Genomic DNA, 16,353 nt, shown 5'->3' with positions numbered 1-16,353 from the left:
GAACTGGATTGAGGAATGTGCGGTGATGAAGTGGTAGGGGGGGATGAATCAATATGATGAAGATGTGGTTCCAAGAAATTTGAAATAGGAATAGTGGAAAGAGGTTGGGCTTGGGAGCTAGGGATAGCAGGAAAGTGAGTTTCATCAAATTGAGCATGGCAGGTGATATATAGCTTAGTGGTGGCGGGATCAAGACAGCGGAACCCTTTATGAACAGGACTATAACCCAAAAAAATACAAGGAATGCTGCGGGGAGAAAGCTTGTTAGGCATATAATCACGCAAATAAGGATAAACACGACAACCAAAGGGATGAAAATTGTCATAATGTGGAGTGTAGCCATAAAGGAGTTCAAAGGGTGACTTACCTCCAAGAAGTGGAGTAGGCAACCGGTTGATAATATAAGCTGCAGTGCTGAAGGCGTCAACCCAAAAACGAGGAGAAAGATGAGAGTGAAAGAGAAGGGCCAAGCCAGTCTCAGTCACATGACGATGTTTTCTCTCAACACGACCATTTTGAGCAGGTGTATATGGACAAGAGAGTTGATGGTGGATGCCAGAATTACGTAAATGAGTTTTGAAACAAGTACTAGTAAATTCGGTACCACCATCGCTTTGAAATACCTTGATACGAGAAGAATATTGATTTTCCACAAATTTTTGAAATTGAAGAAAAATATCAAAAAAATCAGATTTAAATTTTAAAGGGTAAAACCAAGTGAATCGAGAATAATCATCAATAAAAATAGCATAATAAAGAAAACCCGAATTTGATTTGACGGGAGAAGGACCCCAAAGATCACAATGAATAAGATCTAACACATGAGACGACCTACGTTCATTGCGGGAATAAGGCAATCGATGGCTTTTCGCAAGCTGACAACTATTACATAATGATGGAGAAGGCAATAAAGACGTAAGAGAAAGATGACCTTTTTTATTTAAAAAAGAAATAACAGAATGATTCACATGACCCAGACGAGCATGCCATAAATCATATGAAGCACGTAAAGATTTGTTTTTAAGGGCTGAAATAAAAGCAGAGTTGCCGCGCTCCAGCACATATAGCCCTCCATCTCTTTTACCGGTTGCCACCACCCTTCCTGTTTGATGATTCTGGATAGTAATAAGATTATTAGTAAATGTAACGGAGAGAGGAAAATCAGACGTTAATTTACTTATGGAAAGAAGATTTTTAGTGAGGTGAGGGACAACCAAGACATCTAATAAGTGAATATTTGGAACAGGAGAAAGAGTACCGATGTGGGTAATGGGTAGGGATGCACCGTTTCCTACAATCACAGAGTCCTTACCCGTGTAATTTTTAGACTGATCCAGAATTGATGGGTCGGCAGTCATATGGGCCGAAGCTCCAGTGTCCAAAAACCAATCAGCAGCATCGGGTCCAGCAATAGAACATGACGTGTTAAAGGCTTCAGCAAGGTGAGCATGAGAAGAATCAGGTCGAACATACCGTTGGTTGCAGCGGTCAGCATAATGGCCCTCTTTGCGGCATATTTGGCAATGAGGTGGTCGACGACCCTGACTTGAGTGGGTTCGTCCTCGATTAGAAGAGTTGTTTTTGGGAGAATAAGAACGACCTCGCTGGTTGGTAAAGGAAGCAGGGTGACTTTCATGGGTGCGGCCACGATTAGTGGCTATGAATGCTGTAGGAGTGGAGTCAGAGGACTCAAGGGAGCGCTGGAACAACTCAAAACTTTCAGTTTTAGAGACTAGATCTGCAAAACAGGGGATAGGGGTGAGAGCCATCTGAGCAGTAGAAAAAGCTGAAAATTCGGTGCCGAGTCCGCGAAGGAACCAATGCACTTTATCAATGTCCTCGACGGGTCTGCCAATGGCATGAAGTTGGTCACAAATTTTTTTGAAGGCACGGGCATACTCAGCAACAGGTTTTGTGCCACGTTTCATCAACTGCAAGTCATCCTTGAGTCTCAGTTCACGAGCTTTTGACTGATGGCTGTACGTAGTTTCCAACGCAAGCCAAACATCACGTGCAGTAGAGAGACCAACGACAACAGCCATGGCTTCCTCAGTGAGAGAGGAGAGCAGGAGACAGAGAAGTCGTTGATCGGCTGCTCTCCATGCCAAATATTTGGGGTTGAATGTTGAGGAGGTTTCTGGTTCAAAGCGAGGTGGTGGAACCATAGTTCCATCGACATAGCCCAGCATGTCTTGACTCTCAAGAAGAGGGAGAAGTTGGCTTTTCCAAAGAAGATAATTGGAGGAAGAAAGTTTGATGGTGATCATATGGATTAGAGTATTGAAAGGAAGAAGATGATAACAAGATTCGGAAGCCATAGAGAAGAAAGGATCAGGGTTGTTAAACCGAAAGGGCTCTGATACCATGTGAATGTTTGATTAATCCACCACACCCAAATGGTGGTGAGAGTTCTCTTATTTATAATCATTTACAGAATACAGAAATAAGGTAAATTACAAATAATAAGGAAATAGCGATAAAAGGAAAGAATAATAAATGAATACAATATATTTGCATTTAGTAAAAGAGAAAATATGGTAACCCGTAATGTAAGGCAAATATCTAGATATTTGCCTTAATGAACGGTCAACTATCCTTAACATCCCCCCTCCCCCCTATTTGTTTTCCCATACCACTCACTCTCTTTCTTTCTTTTTACAAGTCAAACCTAATCGCTCGTGAGATCACACATCGGTTGGAGAGAGAAATAAAACATTTTTTAGAAGAGTATAAAAGTCTCTCTTTAACAAACGCGTTTTAAGACCGTAAGGCTGACCGCGATACATAACGGGCTAAAACGGATAATATCAGCTAACGGTGAGCTTAGACTATTACAAATGGTATCAAGTTTGGTTGTCATACGATGCCAGGCACTTGTTGGAGTAGGGCTATACTCTTTCCTTAGTAGATACATAACAGACCAAAGTAGTATCAGGTCCACTTACTGGACAATGCGAGACAGTAGTTAGAGTAGGGCTAGACTTTCTCCATAGTAAACACGTTTTAAAACTATGAAGTTAACGACGATGCGTAAATGGACCAAAGCATATAATATGTAGTAGCAGTGGACTTAGACTGTTAAATCGTGAGTTTTATTTTTGAATACTCAGTTTCATATCATGCTTTGTTGGAAACAAAACCAAATCATACTCAATTGCATCATATGCATCAATTTGTAATATGATCATAAAAGTGATTGAACGGGTGTACAGATAAGATATTTTTAAAAGATACTCAGACTCGAGATTTAACCTATTCATCGAGAAGATATATTTTATATCAATTGAGTTATGTTGATGTTGACTTAAAAGCATCGGTTTTCAAACATGGAATATGGGGAGAAAAGAATCCATACAGGTTTGTTGATGAAATGGAGGCATATCGAGGGATTGATGGAGAAGAATAAAGAGATGAAAGAAGGAATTTTGGTGAATATTTTAAAGGAGTTTTGTGGCAGAGACTTTTTAAATATACGTTTGTGGAATAATTGGGAGTAAATGCAAGAAGGTATGTAGCCATAATATTTTAATTCAATTTGATTGTTTAATGCTACATTTTATAATGTTTTAAAGTTTATTGTAAATATGGGGACCCATTTTGCGATGGAATGAGAATATGTAAATTTGGAAAGTAATAAAATAACAGAGACTTGGGTTTCGGTTTGAGACAATTTGATTAAATAAGGGGTAAAATCAATCTTGTGTCATTAGTTGATGTCTTTTTTTAATTATGTTTTTTCCTTTATTTAAGGTATGTTTCTCGTTTAGGGCACTCTACTACTTTATGGGCACCCATTGGCTTGATCGTACTGTTTTGAGTGTCAAATTCAAATTCTAAATTCTGATCTAAATCTAAATTACACTCGTGTTAGGAATTGGGATTCTCCACAATCGTATGAAGCATGAGCTCTCATGGCCTTGCTTTGAGCTTCTTCAAAATACCTCATACGAATGGAGATGTATTCCTTTACTTATAAACTCACGATCATTCTCTCAATTAGCAAATGTGGGACTCACTCCCCTCGAACAAATGAGGCTTATGAAGCTCTCGAATAGCCTCCCCTTAATCGAGGCTCGACTCCTTTCTTTGGAGCCCTCGAACAAAGTACACTATTTGTTCGACACTTTAGTCACTTTTGAGTACACCTTCGAGACTCACGATTCTTTGTTCGATATTTGAGGATTCTATTGACATGACTAAGAATAGAGCATGACTCTAATACCATGTTAGGAATCACGACTCTCCACAATAGTATGATAGACTAAATAAAGATATGGTTTATTAGCATATAAATTAAATAATTCATTTTGGGTTCTTTCTAATTATTGGAAACACCATGGAGTAGTCGCAGGCATTTGTCTCATGATTAAGATCTCTTTGCGGCCAAATTCATTGAATTACATTTTCTTTCATCAACACATTTATTTTTTGTTCAACCTCTTCTTAACACCATGGATAAGATAGCTAATTATTCCAATGTGGAACCACCTAATCCACTTGCACCTAAAATCAAACACATCTCTCTTACCTTCATCCAATCAACAAATGGCATCTATTCTAACTCAAAAATGAAGTCTATCGTCACAAATCAACACGAGTCTTTCTAATATACTTTGTCCTTAATGACATGCATCTTAATAAAATTCTTAGAAGATCACTCAACACACAATTGTTTCTATGATTGAACCACTAAAAAGAAAAATGCACATTATTAGTATACATATGACTTTCAATTCTTCTGAGCATTTCTTAATCATATAGATATAGTCTCGATTCATTCATATAATATTCAAGTGTTTAAAAAACAAAGTTACTATGGTCCATCATGAGTTATTTTGAAAAGACATTTTTGATGCATATGTTTATATACAAGGTGGCTGAGTGGCGGTGGCAAACGGCATACGAATTAATATGAAAAAAGTGGCAACTTGGGATGCTGATTTGGACATAATATATGACATGCAAACCCTTTGACTGCTCCCTTTTCTGCTTACTTTTTATGGTCATTCCCAAAAGCTTAATCATTACTTCCTTTTAAAGCTTGATGATTGATATGCGTCTCAAATGCATGCACGATTGCTATAATAAGTTGTATGGGAGGGAAATTTGATGACCCAATTAAAATATTTAAAATTCATGAATTAATTCTTTATGAATATGTGGGTCTTCCCAATTTAGATCCAGCTATGGCTATACTTTTTAAGGAAACTAGGCTAGATGTATACAGATGCCAAAGGGCTTGGGGCTGTTCTTGACCCAAGCCCTAGCTAGTGGGCTTAAACTACTACTGATTGGGCTGTCAATAGATACCCATCCAATTTGTTGAGGCTCATGGTCATGTTGAGGCATGTCATTGAAGGGAGTGACATGCCTATTAGGGTAAAACAGTGAACTTCATATTTGCTTGTCGAACACACTTCGATTCTGAACTTAGCTAAAATTAGGGTTTTGTGAGCTACCTTAAATGCGCATCTTTCATTTCCATTTCTATGAAGCTGAATTAAGGTTATTTATGGAGAGGCACATGTTTGGTGGAACCAAATTAGTCTATTCACATCAAGTCGAACTCTAAGTTGGACGGGATGTTGGATCCTCGGCTCGGCTAAGCTTGGCTTAAGTTGGCCTCACGACTTTAATGTATTTTGGGTTCAATTTCATGTTCATTTCATCGATAAATTTTTTTTTTCTAAAAAATCAATCTTGTATTATAAAAACAAATAAACAAAAATAATCATGTTATACTGAAATGAGATTTCAAATAGAATCTTTCTACTTTGTCACGCAACTCATTTTCAAGTTTCACATTCAATTTTTTCTCTTATACAACGCGTCTCTTTTCCATCTTTTTCAATACGTGTTACAAACTTGTCCTTCGTTTATTTATTTTGATATTAAAACCTCTTTAATAGTTATTGAAAGAGATAGTTGAATCTATTGAATCATTATAAATATGAAAGAAAATGTGGGGACTAGATAACGATTTTAGTAAGAAAAGCACATAAATATCCTCCTTCATAACAATACATATCAGTGTTACACAAACTAATATCTCACAAGACGGTAACACAATAGAGATTAAACCAGCTAAACCAAAAATATAATATAATTTATATTTCTTGAAATGGTAATTAAAACTAATAATTTAAATTATTTTAACTTGGAAGTTAAAAAAGAAAAACATTTAGAGATTTATAGTTTATGATATTATATGGTAGAAAAAATGAATATGTAATATAAAAGGTAGTTTATATTAATTTATAATATGAGACAACCTTTCTATATTTTTAATGGGACATCTTTTAATATTAATATTGAAAATCATAGGCATGATCGGATTAGGCAGAACCGTCCGATGAAGAGAAAAAATTGAATCTACCTCAAAATTATACATTTAAATAAATACATAGTGGGAATCCATGAAAATAAATAAAAATTATATTTCTTACACAATTAATTAATTAACTAACTAATGATTTAAGTAAAAACGACACGTGTCAGACATTCCGTGCAATAAGCCACTAACTTTTTTTTTTTTTTTTTAATTTTATGGTCAATATGTTAATAAACAAATACCCAGTTTATTTGAAGAGGATTATAAAACGGCGTCGTTAAAGGCTGCCCATTACCAAACAGTCTCCTGGTTTTGAGCCAATGGGCTAGTGGGAGTAGCAGGCACGTATTATTTATTAGTTAATATTTTAGTGTAGGGCAACCCTACAAGATTTGGGATGCTTTTATTGACTACCTAAATTTATTTACTAATTAATAAAAATTGAATTTTTTTAAAAAAAACTTAAAAAAACATTTTTTTGTCTAATATATTTAGTTGAGTGAGGCGGATTTAAATTTGTATTGTAATATTAAAACAATTTTTAAAGATTTCATCTTTAAACATTATTTATGATATAATAAAAAAGATTTGGCATGATTGACAATTATTATGGGTGAGGTTTTCAAAATTTAAAATACTTTCCACCTCAATGTGCTTTGGTTGAATCATGACGGTTTACGTAATATACCATTTGATTGTCATCGAGTGAATTGTACTAATGTGATACTGGTGTGAATCGTTAGAAACGACGACTTCTTGCAATGGTATGATATTAATTTTTTCGAAAGGTTTCATGTCAATTGAGATATATTCTTTATTTATACACTCGATGTCTCATATCAACTTCTTAATTAGCCGATGTGGAACTCTTTCTCTCCCAACAATCCTCAACAATCTTCCTCTTGAATAAGTACACTATTTGTTCCACACTTAGTCACTTTTGATTATACCTTACATTTGAGAATTTTATTGATACGGATAAGTTAAGCACATGACTCTGATACCATGTTAGGAACCACGACCATCCATAATTGTATGATATTGTGCACTTTGAACACAAGTTGATATGGTTTTACTTTTGATTTTCCGAAAATGTCTCCTACCAATGAAAATAGTGTTATTTACTTATAAACTTATGATTACTCTTCTCAATAATCAAAGTACACCATAGAGTCCCCCTAAGACATCCTTCTCTAGAGCTCGCGAACAACCTCCCTTTAATCGAGATTCGACTCTTTCTCTAGAGCTCTCTGGAACAAAGTACACAATTTATTCGACACTCGAGTCAAATGCAAAATAGTTTGAACAAAATAAAATTTATTGGTTAGTGTAAACTAAGTTGTGCGTGAGGCTTAAGAGGGGCATAGCAAAAGTGTAATAGGGATTGAAATAAAACCCACCATTTGTTTTGACTTTCAACCCCCATTTGCCCACTTATTATTTTCCCCTCGTCTTCTTCTTCAAATTCCTCCAATTTCAGGCCCTTCCTTCAAAATAATTCTCTGTTTTCGTGGGTTTTCCTTCTCTCTAATGGGCTGTGCGATCTCCAAGCAGAAACGATGCCCCCACTGCCGGAACTCCCTGACGCAGAGAACCAACTCTCTTCATCCCCACCAATCGCCGCCCCGGCACTCCGATGGCTACCATGTCCTTGCCTTCTCCTCCTCCACTCTTGGCTCTCTCAAGCTCGAAAACATTCACTTCGACAACAAAATCTACACCACCGTTGATGAGCCTCTCCAACCCAAAAATAACGAGACCAAGAACCAGGTTTCAATGGGCCTAATTGACGCCAAAACTTGGTCCAACATGATCAACAAAAAAATTCCCAAAATTCCTCCCAAAACTCCAATCATCACGCCGCCCGGCGAGCCCGAGACCATTAACGTTTGGGAAGTCATGGAAGGCCTCGACGACATTACTCCCTTCCGCTCCACATCTCGGCCCCGAAGCTTCTCCTTCGATCTCAGTACAGCTCCACCATGTGATTCCTCAGAACAAGGAATTTCAAATTCAAATTTGCAGGAATTTGACGATTCCTCCACTTCCCATAAGCCATTCTGCCTTCAAAATACGGGTAATTAATCGCTTTTTTTTGTTTGTTTGGTTCAAAATTCACCTGAATTTCTTCAAACTCTCGTAGTTACAATTCTAAATTGCAATTGTTTGATCGGGGATTTTTCAGAATTGGACACTGAAGTGATATCTTCAATCCGGAGATCGTTAGAGGAGCATCCACCGGAGGAGGAAACTTCGGCGGAAACAGTCGCCGGCGACCCTCCAGAGGGCAAAAACAGAGAGAAAGTGGTGGTGTACTTCACGAGCCTAAGAGGGGTTCGGAAGACATACGAGGACTGCTGCGACGTGAGAATGATTTTGAAATCAATGGGAGCTCGAGTGGACGAACGGGACGTGTCGATGGATTCCGGGTTCAAACAGGAGCTAAAGGAGCTGCTGGGAGAAGGGTTCAACGGCGGCGGATATCCGAGAGTGTTCGTCGGAGCAACATACATTGGTGGGGCAGAGGAAATTCGGCGACTTCATGAAGATGGGGAGCTGGAGAAGATTTTAGAAGGGTGCGAGAAAGTGGAGGAGGGCGGCGGGGGCGACGGAGGAGGATGCTGTGAGGGTTGTGGGGATGTGAGGTTTGTGCCATGTGAGACATGCTGTGGAAGCTGTAAAATTTACTGCGAAGAAGGTGAAGAGGAGGAGGAGGAAGAAGAAGAAGAGGGTGGATTTCAGCGGTGTCCTGATTGTAACGAAAATGGGTTAATTCGGTGTCCAATTTGTTGTGGTTAATGTAATTCAAAGGAATTTTTGTTTCCTTTAAATTTGTGTTTTCTGTTTGGATTGTTTGTTGTACAGTGAAGAGATTTGGTTTGTCTGGCGAGCGTTGAGATTGGATGTAATATTTTTCAACACATACATAACAAAAAAAACAGCATTATTTATGAACGGCTGTTCTTTTTCTTTTGGTATCGGGAGCTTTGAGAGATGGGAAACAAAATATTTTTTATAAGGGCTTGTAAATCTCTTTCTAACACACATGTTTTAAAATTTTTGAGAGAAAACTCAAAAGGAAAAGTTCAAAGAAGATGATATCTACTACCGATAGGCTTGAGCTATTGCGAATGGTATCAGAGCTAGATATCGGGCTCCCAGCAGGAAGACACGGGGCGGTGTGCTAGCGAGGACGTTGAGCCTCGAAAGAGAACGGGTTGTGAGATCCCACATCGATTGAAGACAAAAATGAACATTATTTATAAGGGTGTGGAAACATTTTCTTGGCATACGCATTTTAAAAATCTTGGAGAGAAATCCAAAAAGAAAAAACCCAAAAAGATAATCTCTACTGACGATGATCTTGAGGTATTACATTTTTTCTTAATCATCCTATCTTTACGATCACTCTAGTCAATTGTGAACGGGAACAGTGAACGCTCATATTGGAGGGTTGAGGAAACAAACAATGAGAAGCTGAAACTCCCTCCATTTGCTTTCATTTGGACTCATTCATAACTCCAAGCTACACACTAATTCTTTGTTTGATAGCAAATATCCTCTCTAAGAAGAATAATTTAATATGCCCACTCATTTTTATCCATATGGTCCTTATTGTATCAACAAACAATATTATATTAATATACTTATGGTTTAAATTGATGTAATTGATATAACTTCTTATAATAAATTGTAATATACCAAATAGGAGCATCCAAGAAGTGATTCAAAGCTTTCCCATCAAATCAATGCAAATTTGCGGATGACAATCAAAAGTTTTATTTTCAATCATCATTTTTTTTCATATGAAGTTTCTATGATTGAGTCGCTGAAAATAAAAGTGCACTCTTATTGGTATAGGTACACAATTAAGAGTTGAGATACTTACTAGACATTTATAAAGTTTAGAGACCTGAATGATCTTATTTGCCATTTAACATGAAACCAACATAGAACAAATCATTCACATGTTTCAACCATATTTACCCGAGCCAGATTACAGACCATGGGAATGATTACTTGTAATCATACCAAGCTGCACATCAAGAGTCTGAGTTTCAGTGACAAACATTTATGTATTTTCATGATGGAGGTAAAGAATGAGACTTATTTCTGTTGGTTTGAATCAAAGTTTTGTTATTCCTTTACTGTTCCTCGTACCTACTTCAGCTGCAGCCTTAGAAGCACGGCTCAACATATTTGAAACCCAAAGCGCGCCCTTTGAAAAGTAACTGCTGTTTACTACAGCCGTACCTGCAGCCATCGCCGCTTTCCCTGCCACCCCCATTGCCACCACGGCTGCCGTGCCAGTAACCATTGCAGTCGATCTGGTGATATCGGAAACGTGATACTTCTCATCGATGTATTTAACAGTTTCCATGCCGGTATGAATTGCATCAGTGAGTCCAATCCTGTTGCTAAGCTCAGAAACTTTGGCTGCTGCAGAAGCTGAGACTTGACAAGAATCATCAAAAGCTTTAGCCTTTACAAGTGCATCTTTGGTTAAAACATATCCCTTTGATAGCATTGTTTTGACAACTTGTTGAGCCACGGTTACAGCCTCCCCTGGTGTGTATGCAGAATGCATGATTTCTGCAACCTGTTTTTTTCATACAGAAATTTTAGAGATCAATTCAAAATATTGTGTATGAACGGAGCGTGGTTGACTTCGACTCGATATCTAGTGGTCATTAAGAGACAAAGATTTTGAACTCGTATTCAATGGTTATTAGCTTACCATTGGGCTCGTATTGTCGTTGGTCATTTGTGAAGGGCTGTTCCAGTTGTATGATTCATCTGTGTATGTTCCCCACCGGCCTATGAACACACATTGATCTAAGATTTCAGCCCCCTGGAACACCAAAATCAGCAAATGAACTGCATTACGAAAGCTCAGAAGTGATGCTTGAAGATGAATACTTGGGACCTTTGTGTAAAAAAAACTGTTGGGTGCATGGCATCAACAACTTATAAGAGTTGCAAGATTATATATCCACTAGCCATGTTATGGGAGTGCTTGAAAGTCTAAATGGAATAATTTAAATGATTTTGTGAGATCCCACGTCGGTTAGAGAGGAGAACGAAACATTATTTATAAGGGTGTGAAAAGCTCTCACTAGCGAATGCATTTTAAAACCTTGAGGCAAAGCCTAAAGAGGACAAAATCTACTAGCGATGAGCTTGGGCTCTTACAAAGGGTATCAGAGCCAGATACTAGGTTATATGTCAGCGAGGAGGCTGAGCCCCGAAGAAGGGTGGACACAAGGTGGTGTGTCAGCAAGGACGCTGGGCTTTAAAGGGGGGTGGATTGGGGTGTCTCACATCGATTGGAGAAGGGAACGAGTGTCAGTGAGAATGTTGGGTCCTGAAGGAGGGTGAATTGTGAATCTCACATCGGTTGGGGAGGAGAACAAAACTTTTATAAAGGTGTGGAAACCTCTCCTTAGTAGATGCGTTTTAAAATCTTAATGGGAAGCCCAAATGGGAAAGCATAAAGAAGACAATCCGCTAGCGGTAGACTTGGGATGCTACCGATTTAAGTGATTGCACAATGAGTAATCAACTCTCAACTAGTGCTAGAGAAACTTAAATGTGTTGAAAAAGAAGCTAGAGCCTTATGCCCAAGCCCATCACTAGTAGATATTGTCAGCTTCAGCCCGTTATATATCGCCGTCACCCTTTATAAGGAATGGGGTGGCTAGAGCTCAAACCCACTAATAGTAAATATTGTCCTCTTTGGACTTTCCGTTTCAAGCTTACTCCAAGATTTTTAAAACGCATCTGCAAGTGAAAGGTTTTCCCACCCTTATAAAAAATGTTTCATTATCCTATTTAACCGATGTGGGATCTCACAATTCATCCCTTTTAGGGCCCAACGTCCTCGCTGAGACTCGTTCCCCTCCCCAATCGATGTCGTTTCTCTCTTCAATCGACGTGGGATCTCATAATTCACCCCTTCGGTGTCCAGTGTCCTCGTAGGCACACCACCCGATGTCACCCCCTTCAGGGCTCACAGTTTTAAAACGCGTCTTTCAGGGAGACGTTTTCACACACTTATACGGAATGTTCCATCCCCTCTCTAATCGATGGGGAATCTCACATTTATAGAATCTAAAAAAATGAAATCTTAAGGTCTTATATCTATATTTCATTCAAATAATTCGCAAGCATCTCTAACCAGACGGTCACTCGAAAAACGTATGCCTAACAACTCCATATGACAACCTATACAAAATGGCTCCTCCTTCTCCCCCTCCTCCTCCGCTCACCCTAAAGAGTGTATTTGGGCGTTTAACATACATCACCGAAACAAATTCAAGTGAGCAAGCCAGTAGATGAGCACTCTACACAAATCTATGAACGACAAAGTAAAAAGCAGAGGAACCAACCATTGCAAAACGAAAGAGCACAGAGAATTCTCAAGTTGAGCAAAATCAAACAACACTCAAGAACTTACACTAAGCAATATAGCAGTTTCCAGAGCAAAAGCATCACGGAAAGTCACATAAGCAGTACACGCATAATCACCCGACCTGTTATTGTAAAAGAAAAAATGGTTTCAAAGCTTTTGATTAGCAAACCCAGTTTCAATTAATGTTGTATTCACCTGAGGATTTCTACATGATCCACCGCGCCACAATGGGAGAAAAAATCATAAACATCATTCTCTGTGGCTTTAGGTGACAAACTTGTAACTTCAGCAGCATAGCCCCCAGAGTACATTGTTCCACCCAGCTCTATATGTGGAACTCAAAAACAATGAACAGCGCAAGAGATTCCCTGAATTGTTTAGCAAAGGGGTAACGAAAAAAAGGTGAATTACAAGGAAGAACAACTCGAATTCAACAAAAAAGATGAAAAATTAGAGGAATTTTGCCAAAGTTAATCCACAGACACAACCCAGATCTTGAAATGGAAACCTAAAACAAACCCATAAGCCAAAACAACGGAAGGAAGAGATAAATGATGAAAATCAGTATGGAAACCGACGGAAAAGTAAAAAAGATTTGAAGTTTTGCTATGGCGTACCTGTTAGAAGCTCTGAGAGAAGAAGACGAGAGGGGGCCGAGCTGAAATCTGAAATCTGAAAACTTAGCCGACATTTTTTTTTTTTTTTTTTTTGCGTCAGTTTTGGTAGCTGATGGTACTGAACTTTGTGATGAACCGATTCCATTTTCACGAAGGGCGCGTGTAAAACACGAAATATTCGGATTGGGGGGTGTGGAATATTGTGGTGGAAGGAGCGTGGCGTGGAATGAAGTCTTATCTTCTCCGTTTGGGAGTTTTTCTGTTGGCAGAGAATCCCGCATCATCTAACTCTGTAGCTCTGAGCTCGAACTCTGGGATTAGATACGGCACCGTTTTGGAACGGAATACGGAAATTCGATCGTCCATGCGTGTGTACTTAATCAATTATCTTGGTCCAAGAAAACTTATTTTATGTTAATTTAATTAATTGATTATTAATTTATCATCTAATTTTATGCCGTAGTTTCGAAAATATTTTTTAAAATTATATATATATTTAAAGTCTAAGCCAATTTTGTCGACTCAGCGAAATCAAACCATTTCCGGTGATAGCTAAAATTTGAGCTCCTTTTTGATACTGAAGAAAACGGAGAGATGAAGGAGAGGGAAAGCTTAACACCAGCAGTGAAGGAAACAGATTCATAATCCCAACGAAGGTAGGAAGATGACGGAGAAGATTTTTGGACCTAATTAAGTTTTCTTTTTTCTTTATTTGAAAATATATTTAGCGATGTGATCATGATGTTGATGCTAAAATCAACATTTTAACGATACACGACCAGCACATCACTATAACTTTTTAGTGATGTTGATTTTCATTGCATGTCACTAGCATTGAGCCACAAAAAAGAAGGTACAACTGATTCAGATATGACTTTAGTTAATTCATATACCTCTTATTTATTCGGGAGTCATAATTGGAATATTAACCATTAACATCTCAATTATTGAAGACGTCAGACATTAATAAAAACAAATGGCATACCATTAACAAAATAACGCGTCCCTCACATGCATAAACACAAATCATAAAAGTTTATCCTTCAATTGGTTGCATCTGTTAGGGGCATGTGGTAGTTTGGAACATTGAATTATTGAACAAATTTGAGAAGAATAAGGTGATATTAATTAGAGCCGACATTGATTTGTTAATTGTTGTAATAATTTATTGTGTTTCCCTAAAGAAAAGTAGAGAGAATAAAAATTAAAGGGAGAGAAGGAAAAGGCCATCACTTTCATTCCCTCTTTCCCCAACTCCCATTTGGACCTATTTTTCAAACATACCATTAATTTTGAATATGACTTCACATTTCAATCTATATATTATGGCCACCCATACCATATCTTTTTTAATTACTCAAAGTTTATTTAATTTCAAAATATAATTACTAAACTAGTTTATATATATATATATACATATTTAATTGTGTTATGGGCCACAAAGAGCATTAAAAGGGGGAGACAAGTCTTTTACGGATATATATTGTACTTTGTTGAATGATCTAAAATGGTAAAATAGTTTCTTTCAAAAATGTACAACGGTAAAAAGTAAAAAGTTAAAAAAGATTGGTATAAAATAAAATGTAATTAGATAGTAATTTGGATATTATTGTACCACTTTAGTCCGTTGCATATTATTGTACCTCTCATAATTTTAAAACGAATTTACTAAGGAGAGCTTTCCACACCTTTATAAGAAATACTTCGTTCCACTGTTGAATTTCACAACATTATCAACGGAGGTCATACATAAATGATTTAAGAGGGTTGTAGGCCAATGAGAACTCTTATCTTTGAAATTTATGAATGAGATTTCCCTTTTGCATTAATTGTGTGGGAGTTAATGAGAGTGTAAAGTAGAAGCAAGCAAGCAAAGCAAAGCAAACCATGTTGTCCTTGTTAATCAGTTATTGGAGGGCCATGGTAGAATATATGACATATGGGGTTCTATCATACTCATCATTTATTTCATGTCTAAGCCAATTTATTGCTTTTTATATTTCAATATTATAAAATATTGTATGTTATCCCATTTGTGTTCTTCATCTTTTATCTTGATTGCATGCATTGTATTATAAGATTGGTATAATTATTACACACTATTATTAGATATTATCTGTTTTGACTCGTTACGTATCATCGTCATTTTAAAACACATATATTAGGGAGAGGTTTACATACTTTTATAATGAATGTTTCGTTCTTCTCTCCAACCGTCCCTCCGTAACATTTTAGAACCATTAAACTAAACAATTTTATAGAAAGAAAAAGAAAAAGATAATAATGGCATGCATGCGAATATCCCTTCAGTTTGAAGGAAATATATTGTTCAACTTGGAGTTAATTAGTTAGTTTTAAGTTAACCATAATTACTTTACTTTAACTTAATCCCTCCCCCTTTAATTTTGATAGTGGGAAGAAGCCATGAGTCTCCGACAAATCAATCCCCATATTCGATTAATTTCCCTTAATCTTTTAATTAATGAACCCATTAAACTTGATTAATTACATAAAATTAGTTGTGAAAAGATTGTTTAACAGAAGAAATTATATGAATAAATGAAATTCCCCGACACCCAAATTAATGATGTCTAAGCATGCACCACTTTAATTTATTTGCACTCATTTCCAATTAACTAAACTTAGTTTACTTAATTAAATATATAAACCATTAAATGTAACAAATTTAGGATATAGTTTGTGATTTAATTTAGTATGGTATTTTAAATTTATTTCTATAAACTTCTATTTCTTGTCCACCATCAAATTTGCTTATAATAAATCTTCCAAATTTAAATTTATTATTTATAAACATTTTTTTATTCTTCAAAAATAATTTATAAAAACTCTCTTTTTTTTTTTCTTTTTCTTTTCTTTTTAGATGGGAAAAACATCATTAAATACTCAATCATAACAAAATTTAAGTTTTGTTGACCTTAAAAAGCACTCAACAAAATTTAAGATTAAAAAAAAAAAAAAAAAAAAAAAAAAAA

The 16,353-nt window shown here is 36.8% G+C and overlaps 2 protein-coding genes and 1 long non-coding RNA gene across 4 annotated transcripts; 2 read left to right on the top strand and 1 right to left on the bottom strand.

The window, feature by feature from the left end:
* The first annotated feature begins 7,719 nt into the window (after positions 1 to 7,719).
* On the top strand, positions 7,720 to 9,283 carry LOC111487858 (uncharacterized protein At3g28850-like). The gene is made up of 2 exons (XM_023135420.1): positions 7,720 to 8,408; positions 8,517 to 9,283. Exons 1-2 carry the CDS (start codon positions 7,862 to 7,864, stop codon positions 9,128 to 9,130), a joined length of 1,161 nt encoding a protein of 386 aa, XP_022991188.1. The 5' UTR covers positions 7,720 to 7,861; the 3' UTR covers positions 9,131 to 9,283.
* Positions 9,284 to 10,241: 958 nt separating this feature from the next.
* On the bottom strand, positions 10,242 to 13,624 carry LOC111487859 (binding partner of ACD11 1-like). Of its 2 annotated transcripts, none has more exons than XM_023135421.1 (5): positions 13,361 to 13,624; positions 12,939 to 13,068; positions 12,789 to 12,864; positions 11,070 to 11,183; positions 10,242 to 10,931 (listed from the first exon to the last, which is right to left on the bottom strand). In XM_023135421.1, the coding sequence occupies exons 1-5, from the start codon at positions 13,503 to 13,505 to the stop codon at positions 10,458 to 10,460; spliced, it is 939 nt and encodes a 312-aa protein (XP_022991189.1). In that variant the 5' UTR covers positions 13,506 to 13,624; the 3' UTR covers positions 10,242 to 10,457. The 2 variants fall into 2 exon arrangements, with proteins under 2 accessions (XP_022991189.1, XP_022991190.1); XM_023135422.1 differs by having other exon boundaries at positions 12,939 to 13,111; positions 13,361 to 13,459.
* On the top strand, positions 13,002 to 13,184 carry LOC111487861. Its single transcript, XR_002719122.1, has 2 exons — positions 13,002 to 13,074; positions 13,105 to 13,184. It is a non-coding gene; the product is annotated as an uncharacterized LOC111487861 (long non-coding RNA).
* Positions 13,625 to 16,353: the final 2,729 nt, after the last annotated feature.

The sequence above is a fragment of the Cucurbita maxima genome, unplaced genomic scaffold (assembly GCF_002738345.1).
Source record: "Cucurbita maxima cultivar Rimu unplaced genomic scaffold, Cmax_1.0 Cma_Scf00012, whole genome shotgun sequence".
NCBI classification, from domain to species: Eukaryota; Viridiplantae; Streptophyta; class Magnoliopsida; order Cucurbitales; family Cucurbitaceae; genus Cucurbita; species Cucurbita maxima.
This window is presented reverse-complemented; position numbering and strand designations above follow the sequence as displayed.